Source organism: Pelodiscus sinensis, chromosome 15 (assembly GCF_052426305.1).
Source record: "Pelodiscus sinensis isolate ZL-2025 chromosome 15, ASM5242630v1, whole genome shotgun sequence".
Taxonomy (NCBI): Eukaryota; Metazoa; Chordata; order Testudines; family Trionychidae; genus Pelodiscus; species Pelodiscus sinensis.
This window is the reverse complement of record NC_143066.1, coordinates 29,703,799-29,722,551: the sequence shown is the minus strand read 5'-3', so window position 1 is coordinate 29,722,551 and position 18,753 is coordinate 29,703,799. Positions and strand designations below refer to the sequence as shown.

At 45.8% G+C, this 18,753-nt stretch overlaps 1 protein-coding gene across 7 annotated transcripts in view; it reads left to right on the top strand.

Annotated features, from left to right (window-relative positions):
- Window positions 1–18,229, top strand: part of MAD1L1 (mitotic arrest deficient 1 like 1) — a 749,374-nt gene extending 731,145 nt beyond the window's left edge. For all 7 annotated transcript variants that reach the window (XM_075899591.2, XM_075899593.2, XM_006112872.4 and 4 more), the window contains one exon: window positions 17,112–18,229. In XM_075899591.2, the coding sequence (XP_075755706.2) occupies window positions 17,112–17,270 (159 nt within the window). In that variant the 3' untranslated portion in view covers window positions 17,271–18,229. The remainder of the gene's footprint in view (window positions 1–17,111) is intronic.
- Window positions 18,230–18,753: the final 524 nt, after the last annotated feature.

The following is an 18,753-nucleotide window of genomic DNA, read 5'->3' as shown; positions in this document are numbered from 1 at the left end:
GGAGGATGGCAGACAGTGGAGAAAGACCGGCATTGAAGGAATGTTAGTCAAATGTATGTCAGCCAGCAAGGCTTCCTGCCAGAGAGGGTGAAGATCCCACAAGCAGATTCCTCAGAGGCTGCTGTAACCACATGAGTGCCTGAAAAGCAGCAGTGCTGTCCTCCCAAGTCCTTCTTAGGTTAGGCACCTAGGACAGTAGGAAGAGCCTCTTGGAGTGTGCTCACACTTCAAGCTAGGGTATGATTCCCAGCTCAAGGAATTCCCTCTCTTCGAATGTATTACAGATCCAGAGACTCTGCCATATGCTCCTACTATTAAACAGTCTCTTGGAGTAACCCCTTCACTGTGTCAGACCACCAGTGTGCTCTGGAGTCTCACCACCTTTGAGACTGAGCCTCTGTCCTCCTGCTTCATTCAGTGAGTTCTTCCCATTGAGTAGAAGTGAGAAAACTGATAGATAGAGATTTTGTGCACTATTCAGAACAGCAGGTTTATTCGTCAACTGGAACACAGCTTCAGAAGTCCTTAGCACAGAGAAATGAAGGTCAAATAATAGGCCATCTGGCCAAGCCAAAGCAATCCACCAGCCAAGTTGTAATGGATTCCATTTCAGGCTCTGGGGCTGTGTCTACATTGGCACCCCTTTCCGGAAAAGGGATGCTAATGTAGACTTTGGAATTGCAAATTCCGCAGGGGATTTAAATATCCCCCGCGGCATTTGCATTTACATGGCTGCCGCTTTTTTCCGGCTTGGGGATAAGCCGGAGAAAAGCGCCAGTCTAGACGTGATTCTCCGGAAAATAAGCCCTTTTCCGGAGGATCTCTTTCAAGTAGGAATAAGAGATCCTCCGGAAAAGGGCTTATTTTCTGGAGAATCACATCTAGACTGGCGCTTTTCTCCGGCTTATCCCCAAGCCGGAAAAAAGCGGCAGCCATGTAAATGCAAATGCCGTGGGGGATATTTAAATCCCCCGCGGAATTTGCAATTCCAAAGTCTACATTAGCATCCCTTTTCCGGAAAGGGGTGCCAATGTAGACACAGCCTGGTTGTTTCTCAATCCTTAGGCAGCTCCGGATGAGAGAAACCAGCTTCTTTTAGAAGCCCAATCTTTATCCCTTGCTGGTCATTTCCCAGTCCTTTATCTCCAGACACCATGCTAAATTCACAACTCCATCTGCTGGAGCTCACTGCTGTTCATTGTCGATTGTTCAGTTGTTGGGGCATCTGTTGTCCAATCTGGAGCCTTTGTTAATCTGGGTTGGTTTCAGCCAGTTCCTTAGTGACGCGTGTATTGCAGCCTAGAAGCAAGGTAACATACCTTATATACTGCACTGTTTCTAAGAGCAGACTTAAACCTTTTTCCTGAAGTAGGAAGCAATGCAAAGTACTGGGGAAAACTGAGGAACACATAGGAATCATAAAAATATTTCAGAAAGTTCCCACTTCTTCACATCTTAAATCTAGGCTTCCGAGTACAAGTCCATTAATTTCAGGACTGACTTTGAGAAAAGACTGTATTTTGGGTGGCAAGTTAATTGGTCTTAGTGTCCCACTCCCCAGTTTCTACTGTCCTTGGATTTGCCAGTCTTAGTGTATCATGTCATGAATATAATTACCTCTAACATCAAACCCACCTGTTCAAAAGCCAGGAGATTGGATTAAAAGAACAGACTCTGTGTGTTGTATGTTCTGGGGTGGTGCTTATTTGCATTCTGGTTTTTCAAGTTTTAGGAGGAAGTCACCTGCTCCCAAAATGTATGTGAGCTTTTCAGGATCAAAATCCACCCTCAAACACTGTGCCCTCATTGGCTGCTCAGAATCCCTCTCCCCTTCCTCTCTGCTACCCCCAGACACAGGAGCTGTTGTCTCCATCTCCCTGCCACAATCTTCTTCACTCCCTCAGACTTTGTCTACACTTGCAATTAAGTGACAAATCTTTATTTGTTAACAGGTGCTTCCTTCTCCCACCCCCGTCCCTTTCCATGAAGGAGAAAAACTTTGCCACTTGAAGTATTAGTGTAAACAGTGATTTGTTGGCAGGAGTTGCTCCCCTGCCTGCAAAGCAAATGCCGCTTGTATGGAGTGCTAGTTTTTTGTTGGCAACAGTGTTCACTCTGCCTGACTTTCAGCAACATGGCTGTGTGACACTCCCATGTCACTAAAAGCTGTGTAAGTGTGGGCATACCTTCCTCAGTTCTCCTCCTGCATCACATTGATTTGCCTCTGGCTCCTATCATTATATCATTCCTTTGCTTCGTGCCCACCTCTTCTGCAGCTGCTAATCTACCTTTTGCTCCCTCCTCAGTCTTCCTTTGTAGTGTCACCACTGCCCTCACGTTCTGTGTGTCCTAAGAGCGTCCTATCCAGCCCTGCTGCCCCAGCCGTAGATTGGCAGCCATCTTGCCTGTGGGCATGTCTCTGATCTCCTTGAAAAGTGGGAGGTGGCAGTCTTTTTTTTATTATTATTATTATTATTTGTGATAATCTCTCTGCCTCGTGCAGATAGGTTGTAGCAAAATGGCAGCCATCTTGATGACTTCAAGTAATTAGCCAGTAATTGGAGAGGGTGGGCATTTTGAATAAGGGACAGTTTGTGAGTTGATGACTTTTTGCTGTTTTCCTGAAACAAGTAAAAAAAAATCAGAATTTCTAAACTCTCAGTAAAATTATGAGAGTTGACAACTCTGAGTCACAGAAGTTTCAAGAGCAGCTGAAGTTACTCGGATGCCAAAATGCAAGAGTAGAGAGCAATTATATAGGCATCATAAAGCACTAAGATTCAATACTATGCAAGGACAACTGGTGACAGGTCAAAGTCTGATATTCATGCTCAGAGCCTCAAAAAGGGTCAGACTGCAAAGGTTTTTTTAATATCTTCGTGTGGCTTTATTTTTTTTCTTTCTCTTTTACCAGTGATTTTACTCTCCGGAGCACAGAATGTACTGCTCTGCCGTGATTTTGCATATACAGGCAGTCCCTGGGTTAAGTACAAGATAGGGACTGTAGGTTAGTTCTTAAGTTGAATTTGTATGTAATTCGGAACTGGCGTCCAGATTCAGCCGCTGCTGAAACTGACCAGTGGCTGACTACAGGAAGCCCGAGGAAGAGTTGCTCTGCCCTGGGCTTCCTGGAATCAGCCGCTGATCAGTTTCAACAACGGCTGAATCTGGACGCCTGGGACAGAGCATCTGGGGCACTGCTGGGTAGGTCCCCGCAGCGCCACACCTCAGCGCTGCAGGGACCAACCTGGCAGCCCCCGAGCTGCTCTACACCAGGCGTCCCGAGAAAAGCCTGGTCTGCTGGGGGGGGGGGGACACGCACTAGCTGCGCCCACCCCCCCCCCCCAGCAGACCAGGGAGATGCAGGCGGTGGGACCGCTGAGACACGCCGCGGTCCTGCCTGCATCCTCCGCAGCTTTGCTCCGCGTCTCCTTGGTCTGGTGGGAGGGGACGCGGAGCAAAGCCGCGGAGGACGCAGGCAGTGGGACTGCGGCGCGTCCGGGCGGTCCCGCCGCCTGAGTCCTCCGGGGCGAGAAAAGCCCCGTTTGTAACTACGGATCCAACATAAGTCGGATCCGCGTAAGTCGGGGACTGCCTGTAGGTGACGAAGGACACACCACTGCTTTTCTTGATTTTGGTTTAAACACACAGGGTAATGAGTAAACCTGCTGCGAATTACCAGTGTAATCTGCCATCAAGGTCATATGCCACTTCATCCTGCAAAAAGCCTACACTGCATGGATGGATAGGAGCAGGCATACTTTTTATACACCATCCAGTGCTACAGTCAAACTCCTCAGGGCTGATTTCTGATTGTAGTTCATCAGAATGGGTTCCTTAGGACAGTGATGGTTACAGCATCTTTTTGTTCATTTCTCTGTCCTTTCCCCTTCCCTGCTCATCACAACATATCCATAAGGCTACCAAGGAGATGAGAAAGATAAACGTATTAATTACACACTGATGTCTGCTGGGTAGTAAAGTAACAGTTGTTCCAGTAAGACATGCCTCACAGGCACTTCCTATAATCGGTTCATTTAACCATTCTCAGCCCCTTTCTCCCCTGATGTGCAGTCACCCACTGTCTCTTGCAAAGAGAAAAGACCCATCTCCTGGAATAAGTGGAACTTGCTTTTCAGCTGATAACTAGTGAGTCCTGAAGTCTGCACAACCCCCTTCAACCACACAGTTATTATGTCTAATTCTCTGCCTATTTGTTTTAACTTGGAGAAGGAAAAATAAGGAAGTAGAGGCTCCTGGCAGGATCACAGTGCAGAGAGATGGAGCAGAAGAATGGTGAGTGTCTGCAGAATTAGTGATATCACTCCGTGAGTACTTAAGGTACAGGCTAAGTCTTCCTCAGAGGTGAAAGTCAGATACTTCCTATTTCTTAGGGCCCAGCAGTTTATTGCACCAGCAGCAAGGTAATATATGAAATGTGGCCATCCAAATCACCTTAATACCACTTCCATCTCTCGTGCTAACACAATGTTTTGCAAGCTTTGTTATACATGTTCCCTTATTTGTCGAATTGAGGACTATAGTTCAGAACAGAGCTAAATAGCTCCCCATTGCAGGAAGCAGCAAGCACAAAGACCTGTTAATCTGAGGGTACGTCTAAACTACATCCCTTTTTCAAAAGAGGGATGTAAATTAGACATATCGAAATTGCAAATGAAGCCAGGATTTGAATTTTCTGTGCTTCATTTGCATAATCGCGTCACGACATTCTTTCAAAAAACGCTATTTCAAAAGTGAAACCGCAATCTAGATGCAGTTTTTTCTAAAAGAAAAGCCTTTTTCGAAAGATCCTGTACTCCTCAAAAAATAAGGTTTTTGAAAGAACCGCGTCTAGACCACGATTTCACTTTCAAAATAGCGTTTTTCAAAAGAATGTCGTGACACAGTTATGCAAATGAAGCGCAGGAAATTCAAATCCCAGCTTCATTTGCAATTTCGATATGTCTAATTTACATCCCTCTTTCAAAAGAGGGATGTAGTCTAGACATAACCAAAGTCTGTACAGATAACCCTAGTACACCCTCTTCCTTCTTAGTCATCAATCTCTTTGTTCCCGAAGGCAGGTATTCTCTATTCTATGTTCCTTTTTTTCTTCCTGCTCTCCCAGTGAGGAAAAGAAGAACTTAAAAAATAAATCTGCATGTTATAGTAGCTGGTTCCTCTTCTAAACAGGAGACTCTTAGATGCAGGGTTCTATTCCCAGGCCCTGTCACCTCCATCAAGTTGTCTGCAGTAGGAGATCCATGCTGGTGTTTGGTTCTCTCGTGGTGTGTCTTTGGGGAGTAGGTGCTGGCTGGCTGGAAGTGCAGCCATGTTTCTGCCTTGCTCCAGGACTCCAGGCCCTTCATGTATGAGAGAGGATGGAGATTCCAGAATACCTTTGGACTGGAGACCTCACTAGTGGAGTCCAAGGCTGCTATGTGTTCCATTTACATGGAGAGGAGAAACGTAAATGTAGATAAACAGTAGCCCCTATGATTGCAGTGTAAACCTGCAGATTCATTTTAGAGGAAGTAACGAGGGATTTTTCTCTCTAATTTGTCTGCCCAACAGTGGGTTGGCCTTCCACTTTACAGAGCACATGGGGGAGATACTGTCCATGCTTGTTAGCCATTCATTTTGCCTTCATAGCTTGTTAGCCATTCATTTTATAGTCTGACACTTCCAATATAGTCATTTGACATATGTTCAGGAAGTTACAGCATGGACATCCTAGCCATCCACTTATTTAGAAATTTAGCTGTTGTGTTAGGGCTGATGTGTCCACTTTCTTTGTAGGTGCCTCCATTGAAGATTCAGTAACAATTCTGCTTTCTTGCTTCTAGTTCTAAGATACTGTAGCAGCATTGTTTTTTAAAGGTAACATACTCTTTACACACAAAGGCTTGTGGTAATAACATAGGAGAAGGAGGAATTTTGTTCAAAGATATAATCCTGTGTTTGGGATTTTGATTGATTGATATTTGAAAAAAAAAATCTGTGGCTATCATACCGTATTCTCTTAAGCACTCATTTTCTTTTTTGTTGGAAGACCTTTTTAAACACCTCAGACGTAGGTGCAAACATCAGCTATTTCTACTGGCCAAAGGTCTGCTAGCCAGTTATAAAATAGGATCTTATGCTAATACTTGCTGGGTACGTCTATGCTGCAATAAAAACCCTGCGTCACAGCCGCAGCTGACCCTGATCACCTGACTCAGGGTCCTAGGGCTATGAGGCTATAAAATTGCAGTATAGATGTTCAAGCTTAGGCTGGCACCCGGGCTCTGAGGCCCCAACAAGCAGGTGGATCACAGAGTCTGGACTCCAGCCCAAGCCCAAATGTCTGCATTGCAATTTTTAGCCCCGCAGCATGAGCCTAAGTCTGCTGTCCCGATCTCTGAGACTCAGTGCTGCAGGTTTTTTAGTGCAGTGCAGGCAAACCTAGAGCCTAGCAAGAATATTTTGTTTGGGGGATGTCCCATGGGTGTATTTTGATCTAATTAGGTATGGCATTTGTCTCTTCTTATCCTAAACCGTTGTGTAGTGTTTCTATGTGCTATTCAATAGTTGCCAAATTCCATCCCAGAAGTGGTTGCCTCACGCAATGGTGAAGTGAGGTCATGAAAGCAGTAGTTAGTGTGTAATTACATCCTTCAGGATCAAAGTTGCTATCTTAATAGACAAATGCAAGACATCAGTAGTACTAATCAAATAGTATAAATATTCATAAATTCTTCCCATTATATAAAACCTGAGACCTTTGCCCTCATTTTTAGGGTGTCACTTTTTACTATTGTAACCCCCTTTTTCCTCCCCGGGTTACTGAGGAGCAGGTCACACTCACAGGTGTGCCTGGGCGCCTGATGTTTTAACCTAGAAGAGATCCTGAGCACCCCAGTGGTGATGGTGTTTAGTTGGGGAAAGCCCTATCCACTCCGTTGCTGCAGTCCCTTGCTGGCAGTGAATATAAAATGGCGGTGCCTCCACCTGGCTGGCCTTGTACACACACTGGTGTGCCTTGAGAGCCTCCAGGAATGTACTCATTCCAACTATAATATGGATCCAAACCAACAACTACAGATCATATACATCTAATAGAACACTTTAAAATAAGCAATCTTTACTTAACTTAAATAAACAGGGATTAACAGAATTAGAAATGAATAGCCTTAACAAAACACATAACAATAATTGAAGCTTATACAGCTAACATTTGTACTACCAGTGACCCCACCCCAGAGTGTGCATCCCCCTAGATTCAGCCCCAGACGCTTGCGTGGGCACGCTGATGTTGCAGCTGTAGTGAAGATTTGGTCCAGGCTAAACAGCAGCTCTGTCCCAGGCAGCACTTTTCCAACAAGGCCCAAAACTTACTGCCTCGTGCTGTGCCTATAGAAAGCAGCCTGCTATCTCCTAGTTTCAACAGGCAAGGGTCTGTAGCTGCACTCCAACAGCCTCTGCACTGGATCAATGTCCTTGGCAGCAGCCTGGCTCCCCCTTTGGTTCCAAACTCTAAGGCAGACTGCTAGGCCTCTTCTTTAAGCACATGGAGAGAGCCTCCTCTCTCCCCCCAGAGTCCTCCCTTCCTGTTTTTTTCCAAGGGCTCATGGGAATTGTAGTCTGGATTGTAGCACACAGGGTCTTTTCAGAATAAAACAGAGGCCCCCTTAGTAAGGGGACTACACTATCTAAACAGCAGCAATCTATAGAAGAGACCTCATGACGGAAGAAAAGCCATCCACACACTTCTCTCCCTGGCACTAACATCCTCTGGTTTACTCTCCAGGAGAGAAATGGATGCAGTTTGACAAGTGTTGGTGTTTGTGTTTAAATTTTCCTTTTTGCCATCTCCTGTGGCCTTTGCAGACATACGCACATAAGTCAAAGCACGTGGTTGTGTGAAGGAACGTGTCCATGTGCATGCAGCGCGCCATTTAGTTTCCTTTGACACTGAGTTAGTGTAATAGCCGGTGCTCAGTCAGTTTTATCACTTGTATATATAAACCGTGGGTCATGTTCCCCATTAAAGATGGAAGTGTCTGAGCTATATGCCTGTACTAAAGAGGCAGGGCTTGTGGTTCATCTCAATATTGAATAATAAGCAAGAGACAGGAAGTGTTTGTCATAAATCTGGTCGTGTGCATGGGGTTGTTCCTCTCTTATCCTAGTCCTAGTATTCACTTTTCATCCTGGCATTGCTAGGCATTTGCGCCTCTTCACACAGCAGTTCAAAGCAGCTTTTTCATTACCTGCCCTGGAAGGCTCTTTATATAGACGTCTGTTCCCCTCTGCCTCATAAATTCACTTTATGTATCAAGCTTGTGACATAGGGATCAGAGGTCTTGACAAGAAGCAATTATTATAAAGAGCAAACTCTCCCTCTTTTAGGTTACAAAGAGAATATTATGGGGAAAGGGAATATAGCTGGAGACAAGGAGAGGTCATTTTGGGAAAGGCAGCATTCCCTGATTGAAGGACAGGTCTTATTAGTGCTCAATTGTTAAGCGTCCCATAGGGCATGGTAGAGTGATGTCGCAGGCTAGCAAATCTGCTGGTTACGACAAAAAATAAACAAAAGCAATAGAGTGGGAGTTCAATAAACTCATAAATATTTCCAGCCAGAACCACATCTTGTGGGCAAATTTGCTTGATGTTGTTTTTTTAATATTTCTATCGTTTTAAATGAACAGCCTCTAATTACAGTGATTTACTAGCTACCTGGGGACCTGATATTTGAGCAGGGTGTAATGCTTAGGAGAGATTGATTGGTGAAGCATAATTCAATTGGGGGATTTTGATAATGATATCACCACCCAAGAGAGCCAAGTCTGAACAATTATACAGATTCTCAGAACTCTTTATATCGCATTGTTTAACTTGAGCAGTCAGTCTCCCCTTCACATCCTCCCTCCCCATGTCTCTGTCCTTCAATATTTGAAGAGATCTTCTGGAGACCTATATGAGAGGAAAGAACGCTTAGCAAGAATTAGCCTCTCTACAGAATAATCCCATTGTGCAGACACTAAAGAGAAGGCTGTAGTGCACCAACTCCACTGAGAAAAATGTGGCCAGCAAATCCCATCCTGCTCCTGAATTTACCACATCAGCTTTAAAGGAGGAATTGATTGTGGTATTTTTAGCTGAGCATTCAGACTTTGCAAATACTTTTGTTTGTGTGTGTTCCTTCGGGAGTATGCGTGCGCATGTGCACACACACAGACTTTTAGACGTGAGCTTTGTTTTCTAATGTGTACTCTTTGCTGGGAATTGGCGCCTGAGAACAGGCTTAGGGCCCTCTCTGAGGCTGTGTGCCTCTCTCTGACAGCTGTGTGTGCACGCTAGGCCTTTGACATTTAGAAAAATCTCGGAATCTAAAGCAAGAGGCAGAAACAAAAATATTTTCTTGTTTAAAGGTCAGAGCCGACTGCTTTAAAAATGGTTTTAAAATTGGTTTGTTGGACTGTGACAAGATTTAACCGTACTAATGGCTGGAGAAAACATGTGACCTGGCCTAGGCAGAAAAAGAGAAACCCTGCAGGAGGCTGCATGACAAAACTATAAAAAGTGAGAGAGGCAGGCTAAAACACTTGAATGAGGGATGGGTTGCTTTTGGCAAACAGAAGGGCAAGTGTCATATCCAGCTAGAGTGTTGGCATGCAGGGTTTTGCACAGTGGGTTGTGATAACACTGCTGAGTAATGCAATCTTAGGTGGGGTAAGAACATTGCAGAGTTCCTAAGAGATGCCCAGATCAGTGCCAAAGGGGTTTTATAAAGTAATTAAAGGAGGTAGGTGGTGTGGAGGCAGCAGAGCTGGGTGACCCATGGAAAGATAATGCAGCAGGCAGTTCCATCTTGTGACGAGAGCAATGCAGGAGCCATACTGGCACTGCAGGCATACAGTCAGCATGGCCAAGTTCACAGAGTGAATAAAAACACCATTGCAGCAAGGAGGTATCAGCCAAGGAGTAGGGTACCAGTAGGATTGTTCCCTGCAGTGTATTCACAGTGGTAGGCTAAGTCTGCACTGCCACTTTACTGCACTGCAACTTCCTGGCTCAGGAGCGTGACAAACCACACACACCCCACCCCGAGTGCAGCAAGTTGATGCGCCAGTGTAAACGGGTTCCCAGCACAGTTAGCTACTCCCCTCGTGAAGGTGGTTTACATAGAGTGCTCTCCCAGCACGCCTGCCGTGGGCCCACTTTCAATGTAAAGCGCTGCTGTGGCTGCACTTTCATTTTGAAGTGTAGACAAAGCCTTCATGGGTTAGGAGGTCGCACAGCAGGTGGATCCACTCAATGAAAAGAGCAGTGCAGACATCTTAGCAGATGAGCTGGAACAGCCCCAGTAGCCTTCCTGCATAAATGTCACTGGGGCAACAGATTACTTGTCCATTAAAACAGCTGGCCAAGAGTAGCTTTGAAAATAAAGGTGCCCATTCACTTTGGAGTATTGCTGTTTCATCTGCACAGTAATGAAGTTCCTCATGGTGTCAAAGGGCTAGAGAGTCACTTTGCCAGTCCAGTTAAAGCAGCACATCCTCTTAGAGCTTAACCCTTTCTGAGGTCCATGCTGCACATGTACATCTGAATGCTCATTGGGCATCTATGTCGTACATCTTCCATAAATAGGGCAGTGGATTTTCATATGAAACAGGAGATTGCCCCACTTTGTGGTGAAATTCTGAATTGTATCAAACGTCACAATGTGATTTTTCTCTTTTTCTCCCTTTCTCCCACCTTTGTTCTCCTCTGCTGCGTCTTTCCCCTAGACACCTTCTTCTGGGGCCTCCGCAGCACAGCATCCTTCTCTTCACAGCACTCCAGGGGTGCAGTGAAGGCAGACAGAAATGATGTGTTAAAGGGACATTCGTTTGTCAGACTCTCCCACTGCAAGGTGGGAAACTGAGGCAAAAGATGCTGCCCAGTACACTATGGGGTTGGGTTTTCTTATGGCCATGGATGGCTGGCAGAATTCCTGGGCCCCTGGGCAAAGTCGGGGTGGGGGACGAATTCCGTGATCCTAGAAGTGAGGGCACAAGTGGGGGGGAGCGTTGGCCCACTGCATAGCCAGAGTTCTGGTGGCAATTTAAAGGGCCTGGAGCTCCAGCCACTGCCACAGTAACAGCCACCCCAGGCCCTTTTGAATCACTGGGCCCCAGGGCAGTTGCCCCCTTTTCCCCCTCCCCTCTGTCTGCGGGCCTGCTTATGACCTCATGCTTTTGAATGTGCTCATGGTGTTTGCCCTTCCCGTGTGTTGGCAGCATCTGTCACTGTGTCTGACCCTTTTGCTGTGTGACCTCTTGCTGCCAGCTGGTTCAGGCCTGGCCTTTGGGCCCAGTGCCTTCAGGGCCTCGCATTGCCTGGTGCCTGCCTGCCCAGCCGCTTGCTCGCTGGCCTGGCTGGGAGCTGCCTGGCCACATGGCGCAGCCAACCACAGCATGCTGCCTTGAGACCTCCAAACTCTTTGGCCAGGCCTGAGCTGGTTGGTCTAGTAAGAAATGATGACAGTTCATACCAAGTTTCAGTTTATAGACTTTATACCTTATTTTAATTTCCTGTTTGCAAAAGTATTCCCTGGAATGGGGCAGTGGAGGGGTGAATTTCTATCTTGTCCCACACAGCCTTCTGAATCATCTGAGTGTCTTGTAAAGAGCCAAACAAAATTTTAGCAAACCTTGAACATCCCCACCAGTCTAGAGAGAGAAATTCCAGTCCAGGAGATTGCTCTGTTGGAAAGCTTATAGACTTTAAAGACTGGGACAGAGAGTGTAATCTTGACCATATCGATAGCAACCCTAGCATGGTCTGAACCCATGTATGTGTCCTGTTGAAGTGACAACAATGAGTGATCCTCCTTTGTACTTCACACCTCGCTGCATCTCTTACAAACATCAGGACAGTCCTGGCAACTGCCAACGTGACTTCCTAACAAAGAAACGCTTTACTTTTTGCAGCATTTAGAATCCCTAGGGATTGTGAACAGAGTCTGCTTTAGACCCCTATTGTGCCATGAGTGAGGGTGATCCCTGTTGGAGCTGAGAGGAGCTAATATTTGCTTCCCTGTTATGCTCACCGTTACGGAGACTCCCAGTCTCTGTAAGTGCAGCGACTGAGTGCATGTGGGTATCGCTGTTTTTCAAGGCCAGTAGTCAGACTCGTCAACCTGAGGAATTTGGTGGTTGCGGCTACTTGGCTCCTACCCTCCTGCTCCACTCTTTGTGCCTTTCCAACCCTCAAAATAAATGTCCAGCTAGAAACACAGATATTGACCGAAGAGTTTGGCTGAAGATGGAATGAGCAGAGTGCGAGACAAATAGAAAGTTTATCCTGTGACTGAAAGGGAAACAGTAGCTCCTTCACTGGGCTGCTCACCTCTCTCGGGCATTCACTTTCCATGATTAGCTTTAGATCCCACTCAAGCCTTCATCCCCTGCACAGACAGATAAATAGAGTGGAACAAATGGAAAGGGCACACAAGTTCCAAGGTACCTGGCTCTCGTAAAGGACTGAGTGCTGACACAAGGCTTTATCTGTAATGCAAGTCTCTGCCTTCAAAAAATATAAAAAAAACTATAAAGCCTTGAATAATTTACCAATTTCCAGGGTTAAAAGGAAGATTTATGATGTTTTCTTCTGACTGGGAACAGGTAATCTTTTCTCTTCTGGAAAAGCAATTGTACTAAAGGCTCCTTTTTCTGAGGAGGTTGAAAAGCAACTGCTGGAAGTTCATGTCTCCACATGATAGATGGACCCCACTTGTCCTGTTCATACAACATGGCCAAAAAGCTGCTTCTGACTTTGTGGTGATTCAGTAGGGCAGAGCACCCAGGAAGTAGAAAATGTGGTGGTGTTCTTTGTACCCGTAGCGTGGCTCAGGCACTTGCAGACTTATGCACATATCAGTACATAGGTGCGGGAGCTAGGGGTACAGCAGCAACTCCCTGGATTGAAATGGTCTCCATTATACCTAGGGTTTACAGTTTGGTTCCATGGCACCCCCATGATATAATTTGTTCCAGCACCCCTTTATCAGTATCTAGTAGAGAGTGTTTTGTCCTATCTCAATTCTTTTCCTGATAAAGATCTTTTATATTTCTGAAAACAGAATGGAGTGATAACAGAGACAGGCTAAAACTGGAATGTCTTCTCCCCAAATGTTGGTGTGTTGGATAAAATAGAATCTAGATCTGACCCACCCTGGCTTTGGTTTTGCAAACTCCAAAAGGCCACATTGATTTGCCCATTAACCTAAAGGGGCTAAATTAGACCCGTAACAGAGGTGTTAACTTTGACCTGACCCTTTCAGTAGACCCACATATTTAGTCGAGCTCTAAATCTTTCTGCTTTCAGTAACAACATCCTAACAATATGACTGGATAAAACACTGTCGTCCTTTTGGTCCATATTAGATTGAATTAATTTTTAAAGAAATGTTATTAGACATTTTCCACATGCCATCACGACAGATCAGATTGCAGATTTTTTTAGGTGCCCTAACTACATTTCCTTACCTGAACATATTTGGCCCTTTTTTTTAAGTTTGACATAAACCCAGGGAACTCAGAGTTAATAATGTTTGGTTTGATGATAATTATATTCCTGTGATAAATTTTACCCAAAATTACTGGTACTCTCAACTTTAACTCCATTTTAACCAAAATTTTGTCCAGCAACTTGCTTGTTTGTTAGGTTTTTTTAGTCCATTGTAGTGTACATGAACACTAAATAAGAAATGCAAAAAGAATGATATGATTTTTTTCAAAAAATAATGAGTCCTGTGGCACCTTAAAGGCTAACAGATTTATTCGGGTATAAACTTTTGTGGGCAAGGACTCAGATGCATCTTTGCCCATGAAAGCTTATGCCCAAATAAATCTGTTTGAGTATGTCTACACTGCCACCCTAGTTCGAACTAGGGTGGCCAATGTAGGCATTCGAACTTGCAAATGAAGCCCGGGATTTAATATCCCGGGCTTCATTTGCATGTTCCCGGGCGGGCGCCATTTTTAAATGTCTGTAGTTCGAACTACATAGTCCGTGCCGCGTGTAGCCGCGGGCAGGTAGTTCGAACTACAGGCATTTAAAAATGGCGCTTGCCCGGGAACATGCAAATGAAGCCCGGGATATTTAAATCCCGAGGTTCATTTGCAAGTTCGAATGCCTACATTGGCCATCCTAGTTCGAACTAGGGTGGCAGTGTAGACATACCCTTTGTGTTTAAGGTGTCCCAGGAATAGTTGTACAGACTAACATGGCTACCCCTTCTACTTATGATATTTTTTGTGATTTGAAAACATAAAGTATCGACTTCAATTCATTTTTAATTTCAATGGCCAATTTCATTGGTTCGCTCTGGCTGCTTTATGCCACCCTTGAGCAATATAGAAACAACCAGAAGATTTCACTGAGTTCTAACTGTACAGAGTTTTGAAGCTATTTCCATTATTTAGACCATAAAGAACAAATAAATGGTCTGACAGTGGGTGCCAAATTCCTCCATGGATATACTTAATTCTGTGCCCAAATAATAAGGGCACTAATTTGGTGGAGGAGACACTATATATTTCATACATAGTGAAGAGAGTTGTAAAATTCAACTCAGCCCTGACTATGAAGATACTACTGGTGCCTCCGTAATATTTTGACCTTCCTCTCCCCAGCCTAAACTTTAATGTGTTGGCACACAGAGACCCAGATCCAAAACCCATGGGCTTGGATTTGCAAACTCAAAAGCTGGCTGCCTTGGCATATCTCTGATTGATAGCATCTGGCCTATGGTCTAATTCAAGGCTATGTGAGAGCTCCACACTGAGATTGTGCAAATGCAGATCCCTCACTGACCTAGTTCCCTTTCTCTCTGTCATTTGCCACTGTTTTCATCTTTCCCAGTCAGTCTCTTCAGTTTGTCCCTATCTGACCCACTTTCCCAAAGAATGCTCAGAAAGCGAGAAGGGTGGCTCTATGAAACAAAGGATTAAGGCACTAAACTTCACCATCTGGAGTAGTTCATAAAGAGAAATGAACATTGAACTGAAGTGGAAGAGCTTTAAACAAACTCTTAATTTACTTTTCCACTACAAAATCTTGTTTCAATCCCCTCCCTGGCATTGGTGTGACAGGGCCTTCCTCTGTGCCTTGCACTCGTCACAATCAGAAGTGACATTTACATGAGAAGTTCATAATGAAATTAACCCTGACTCCTGCAAACATGAAATTGGAAACAAAAAGATCCCTGGGGCCTTTGGTGCTTCCCTGACATTAGCGTTGCCCTTCTAGGAGGTGAAGGTACATGCTGCCTGTGCACACAAACACCCAGCGCTCAAGTTACTGATAGCCCCCTTGGGAGAGGGCAGTTCTATCTGAGCTGCTTCAAGACTTCCCTTGGCTGCATAGCATGTGGCTAAGGAATGTCCCATTCCGGAGACAGGCTGGTTGTGTTGTGCCTCATGAAGAGGGCAGATGCGGAACAGTGATCTTTCCCAAAAGAGAAATGTCTGGGGAGGAAAACACGACTTTCTGCTGGGATTGTTTTGCTGGTTTATTAAGAAACAAGCACAGTTTGCACTGGATCCTTTGGTTCCTCTTGCATTTTGCTTCTTTACCCTTTTTATAACCTATGTTCAGGGGGGCTGGAACAGTTTGTGCAGTGGGGGTGCTGAGAGCCATTGAACTGACCAGTAAACCCTGGATTTAATGACAACCGCTTCAAGCCAGGGGGTGCTGCAGCGCCCGCCGCTGTCTTAGTTCCAGCACCTATGCCTATGTTATGATGAGAGGTTTTTACCATGTGTTGAGATTCCACCCTTCTCTGTGTGTCTAATTTCTCCTTCAGCAAAGCACCTGATCATGGGAAGCGGTCTTGATAATAGGGATGTCAGCATGTAGCTGACTACATGATTAACAAATAAACCTAGGCTTATGGGTTAGTCCTATCGACGACATGTACTCCCCTCCCCCCCCTTGCTACCTCTGTACCAGTGAAGGACGGGAGGCAGGAGCTGGTGCCCATGAAAAGATGGCTTTTAAGCTGGCTTCCCACAAGCACTGGATCAGCAGAGCCGCCTGCCCCACTCTCGCCCCCCACTGCTCCCTCTGATAGAGAGGCAGTAGCAGATACTGTGAGGGGAGCAGGCAGGAGCAGATACACGCAGAAAACTGGCTTTCAAGCCGGCTCCCCCCACATATCAGCTTACACAGAGCCACGTGCCCCCCCTTGCTGTCTCCCTCAGAGGCAGCAGCGTGGGGGAAGGTCGGGGAGGCTGCTCCATGGGAAGCCAGTGCAGCCTCTGTCCATGGGGGGCGGGGTCTGGTGCCACCCTGTGCTGCTGCCTCCGTATCAAAGGCAGCAGCACAGGGGGGTAGGCTGGCCTGCGTTGGGAGCCGCCTGCCACCTTGTGCTGCTGCCTCTGCCACAGCTGCTGCCTCTGCTGGGGCTCCCCAGCAGTGGAGTCAGGAGCATACTGGCTCCTGGCCCTGCCCCCACGTTAAATAATTGTGTAATCACTCTGGGTCTTTTATTGCAGTGTAGACATACCCAAACCAGGGGGCCTAATTAAAGATAGATCACTGGCTCATTTAAAAGGAATATTCATTGAAAACATGTCGTCTTTTCCTCCAAGAGAGGAGTGGCCTAAGGACTTTGGATCCTTAATGGAGAAAGAGCTCTTTGACTATTTTCTGCCACCCAAGACCAGGCTATTCAAAGATTTTTCTTCTAAAGCATCCCTGGTTCTGCTTTTTCTGCTGTGACTGCATGTGTTAATTGTTCAGACCCTTTAAAGTTTATTTTCAAGATATTTTAAATATTCTTCCTACTGCCTTGTAATTCATTATTCATTTGAGGCTCACAAGGGGGGGTATTGTTCAGAGATTTTGGAAATGCAGAACTTAATAATGGTCCAATTAAATCATGTGTTGAACACCTGCTCTGCAGCAGATAACGTTACCTTGATTAGAATAAGATGTACACTGAAGGAGCCTCCATAGCAAGAGTGCTAGAATTCTTCAGTATTTGAAGTGAAATGAAACCCTACTGTATTAACAATTTCTTTCTTCCTTCCCTGCCCCTCATTTCTCTCTTCTCCACCCCTATCTTCTCCTCTCAGGCCTCCAGCTCCTCTGGTGGGAAGATGCAACTTCTGGAAACTGAATTCTCTCTGACAATTCGTGAGCTCATCGATCTGCACCTGCTGCACCAGGACAGCATTCCAGCATTCCTCAGCGCCGTCACCCTCGAACTCTTCAGCCGCCAGACTTGTGCTTAACCCTCACTGAAAGCTAGCCTGGCACCTTCTAGATGTGGCTCAGGACTGTCGTTTCACCGCTGGCCTGCCTAGTGCAGTGGAAAGGGGATCCAGGAGCTAATCAGGCCAAGTTCTTTTGCTTCTGTTGCATACGGTTGCTTCCCATTTCTTTTACAGTCCCCTCTCTCCTTTTCTCCCCAAACACATCATGGCTGTTTGAAGAAGCAATTAAGATTCCCACAATACAGTTTCCAGGGGAGAACAAAAATAACTCCAGGTCAGAGCTCCCTTTTGCCAGCTGTCCACCTCCCTATTGAACATTGAGACCTTTTTATTAAATTGTCAGCTTCTTATGTAGCCTGTCTCAGCAGGAGTCACTATAGAGAGGGCAGGAGAATGTTGACTTTGGGGAGCTCCCAGCTGCTCAAGTCCCAGCTTCTTGTAGGTGGATCCTGTTGAATTGGGTCTCAACCTCTCCTACATGAAAGCTCTTTGAAGCTCAGCGCACAGGCTATAGGGGAAATGACAGCTTGAGCAGCCACCAACTAATGAGGGTTGGCTTCTGGGAGTGCAGGACAATTGTGGAGGACTGGAGTCATGGCTAGTGGGGCCCTTTGGATACAGCCTGCTCTCATAGACAGCTCGCTGCTCAGTGAGAGTTGAGAACCGTTCAAGACAGAAAGCTTTGCAAGATCATGTCCTTCATAGCTGGTTTGTCAGAACTCAGCACCTGTGCGGACCCTTCTCTCTTCCCCCTCTTACGCTAAACGCCCAGTGCTTAGACATCACTTGAGTGCTTTTCCTTCCTTGCACAAGACTCTCGGGTTGCTTGGCTATTTCAGGCTATTTTTGGGTGTAACCGTCACCACCTCTCTCTCCCGACTGCAGAGGGATCTTTCTGACAGCTCTGAAAGGCTGTACTGTAATAGAGGGGCTGGTTAATTTGTTTTTCAGATTAAAGTATCACTTTCCCATCTGGGCGTATGCTTCTTTTATTTGACGTTTTTATTCCCTTCCCTCCCTTACCCAGGGCATCATAGGTATCCGATTGATAACAAATGGTCAATCGGTGGTGCTTGGGTTTACCACAGCAAGGGAGGGTGTACAGGGGCGGCCCAGGCTCCCGATGATGACATCACGCCATTGACGGCTGTGCAGGCGGGGGCACCGATCGTGCCTTCCGCCTGGGGCGCCAGCTGCCACAGCCGGCCTTGGGCCACTCCTGAGGGTGTATTATGCAGTCCTTCAATTTTCGAGGCACATCTCATTACTGCCAGAAATGATACTAGTCTCTACACATTATCCAAAAGAGATTCCTACTAATACAATGGCTTCCCCTTTGTACTTTATTCCATTACCCTGTGGGAAGGCAGTAGCTCCTCCATTCTCAGTAGGAATCATACTGAGGACACTCACAGTAACTCTAGGCCCAATCTTTCCCAACTAGAATGACTGAAGCAAACAGAGTGTGGAGCTACAAGCGCAAGAAGTAAACAGTTGCTCC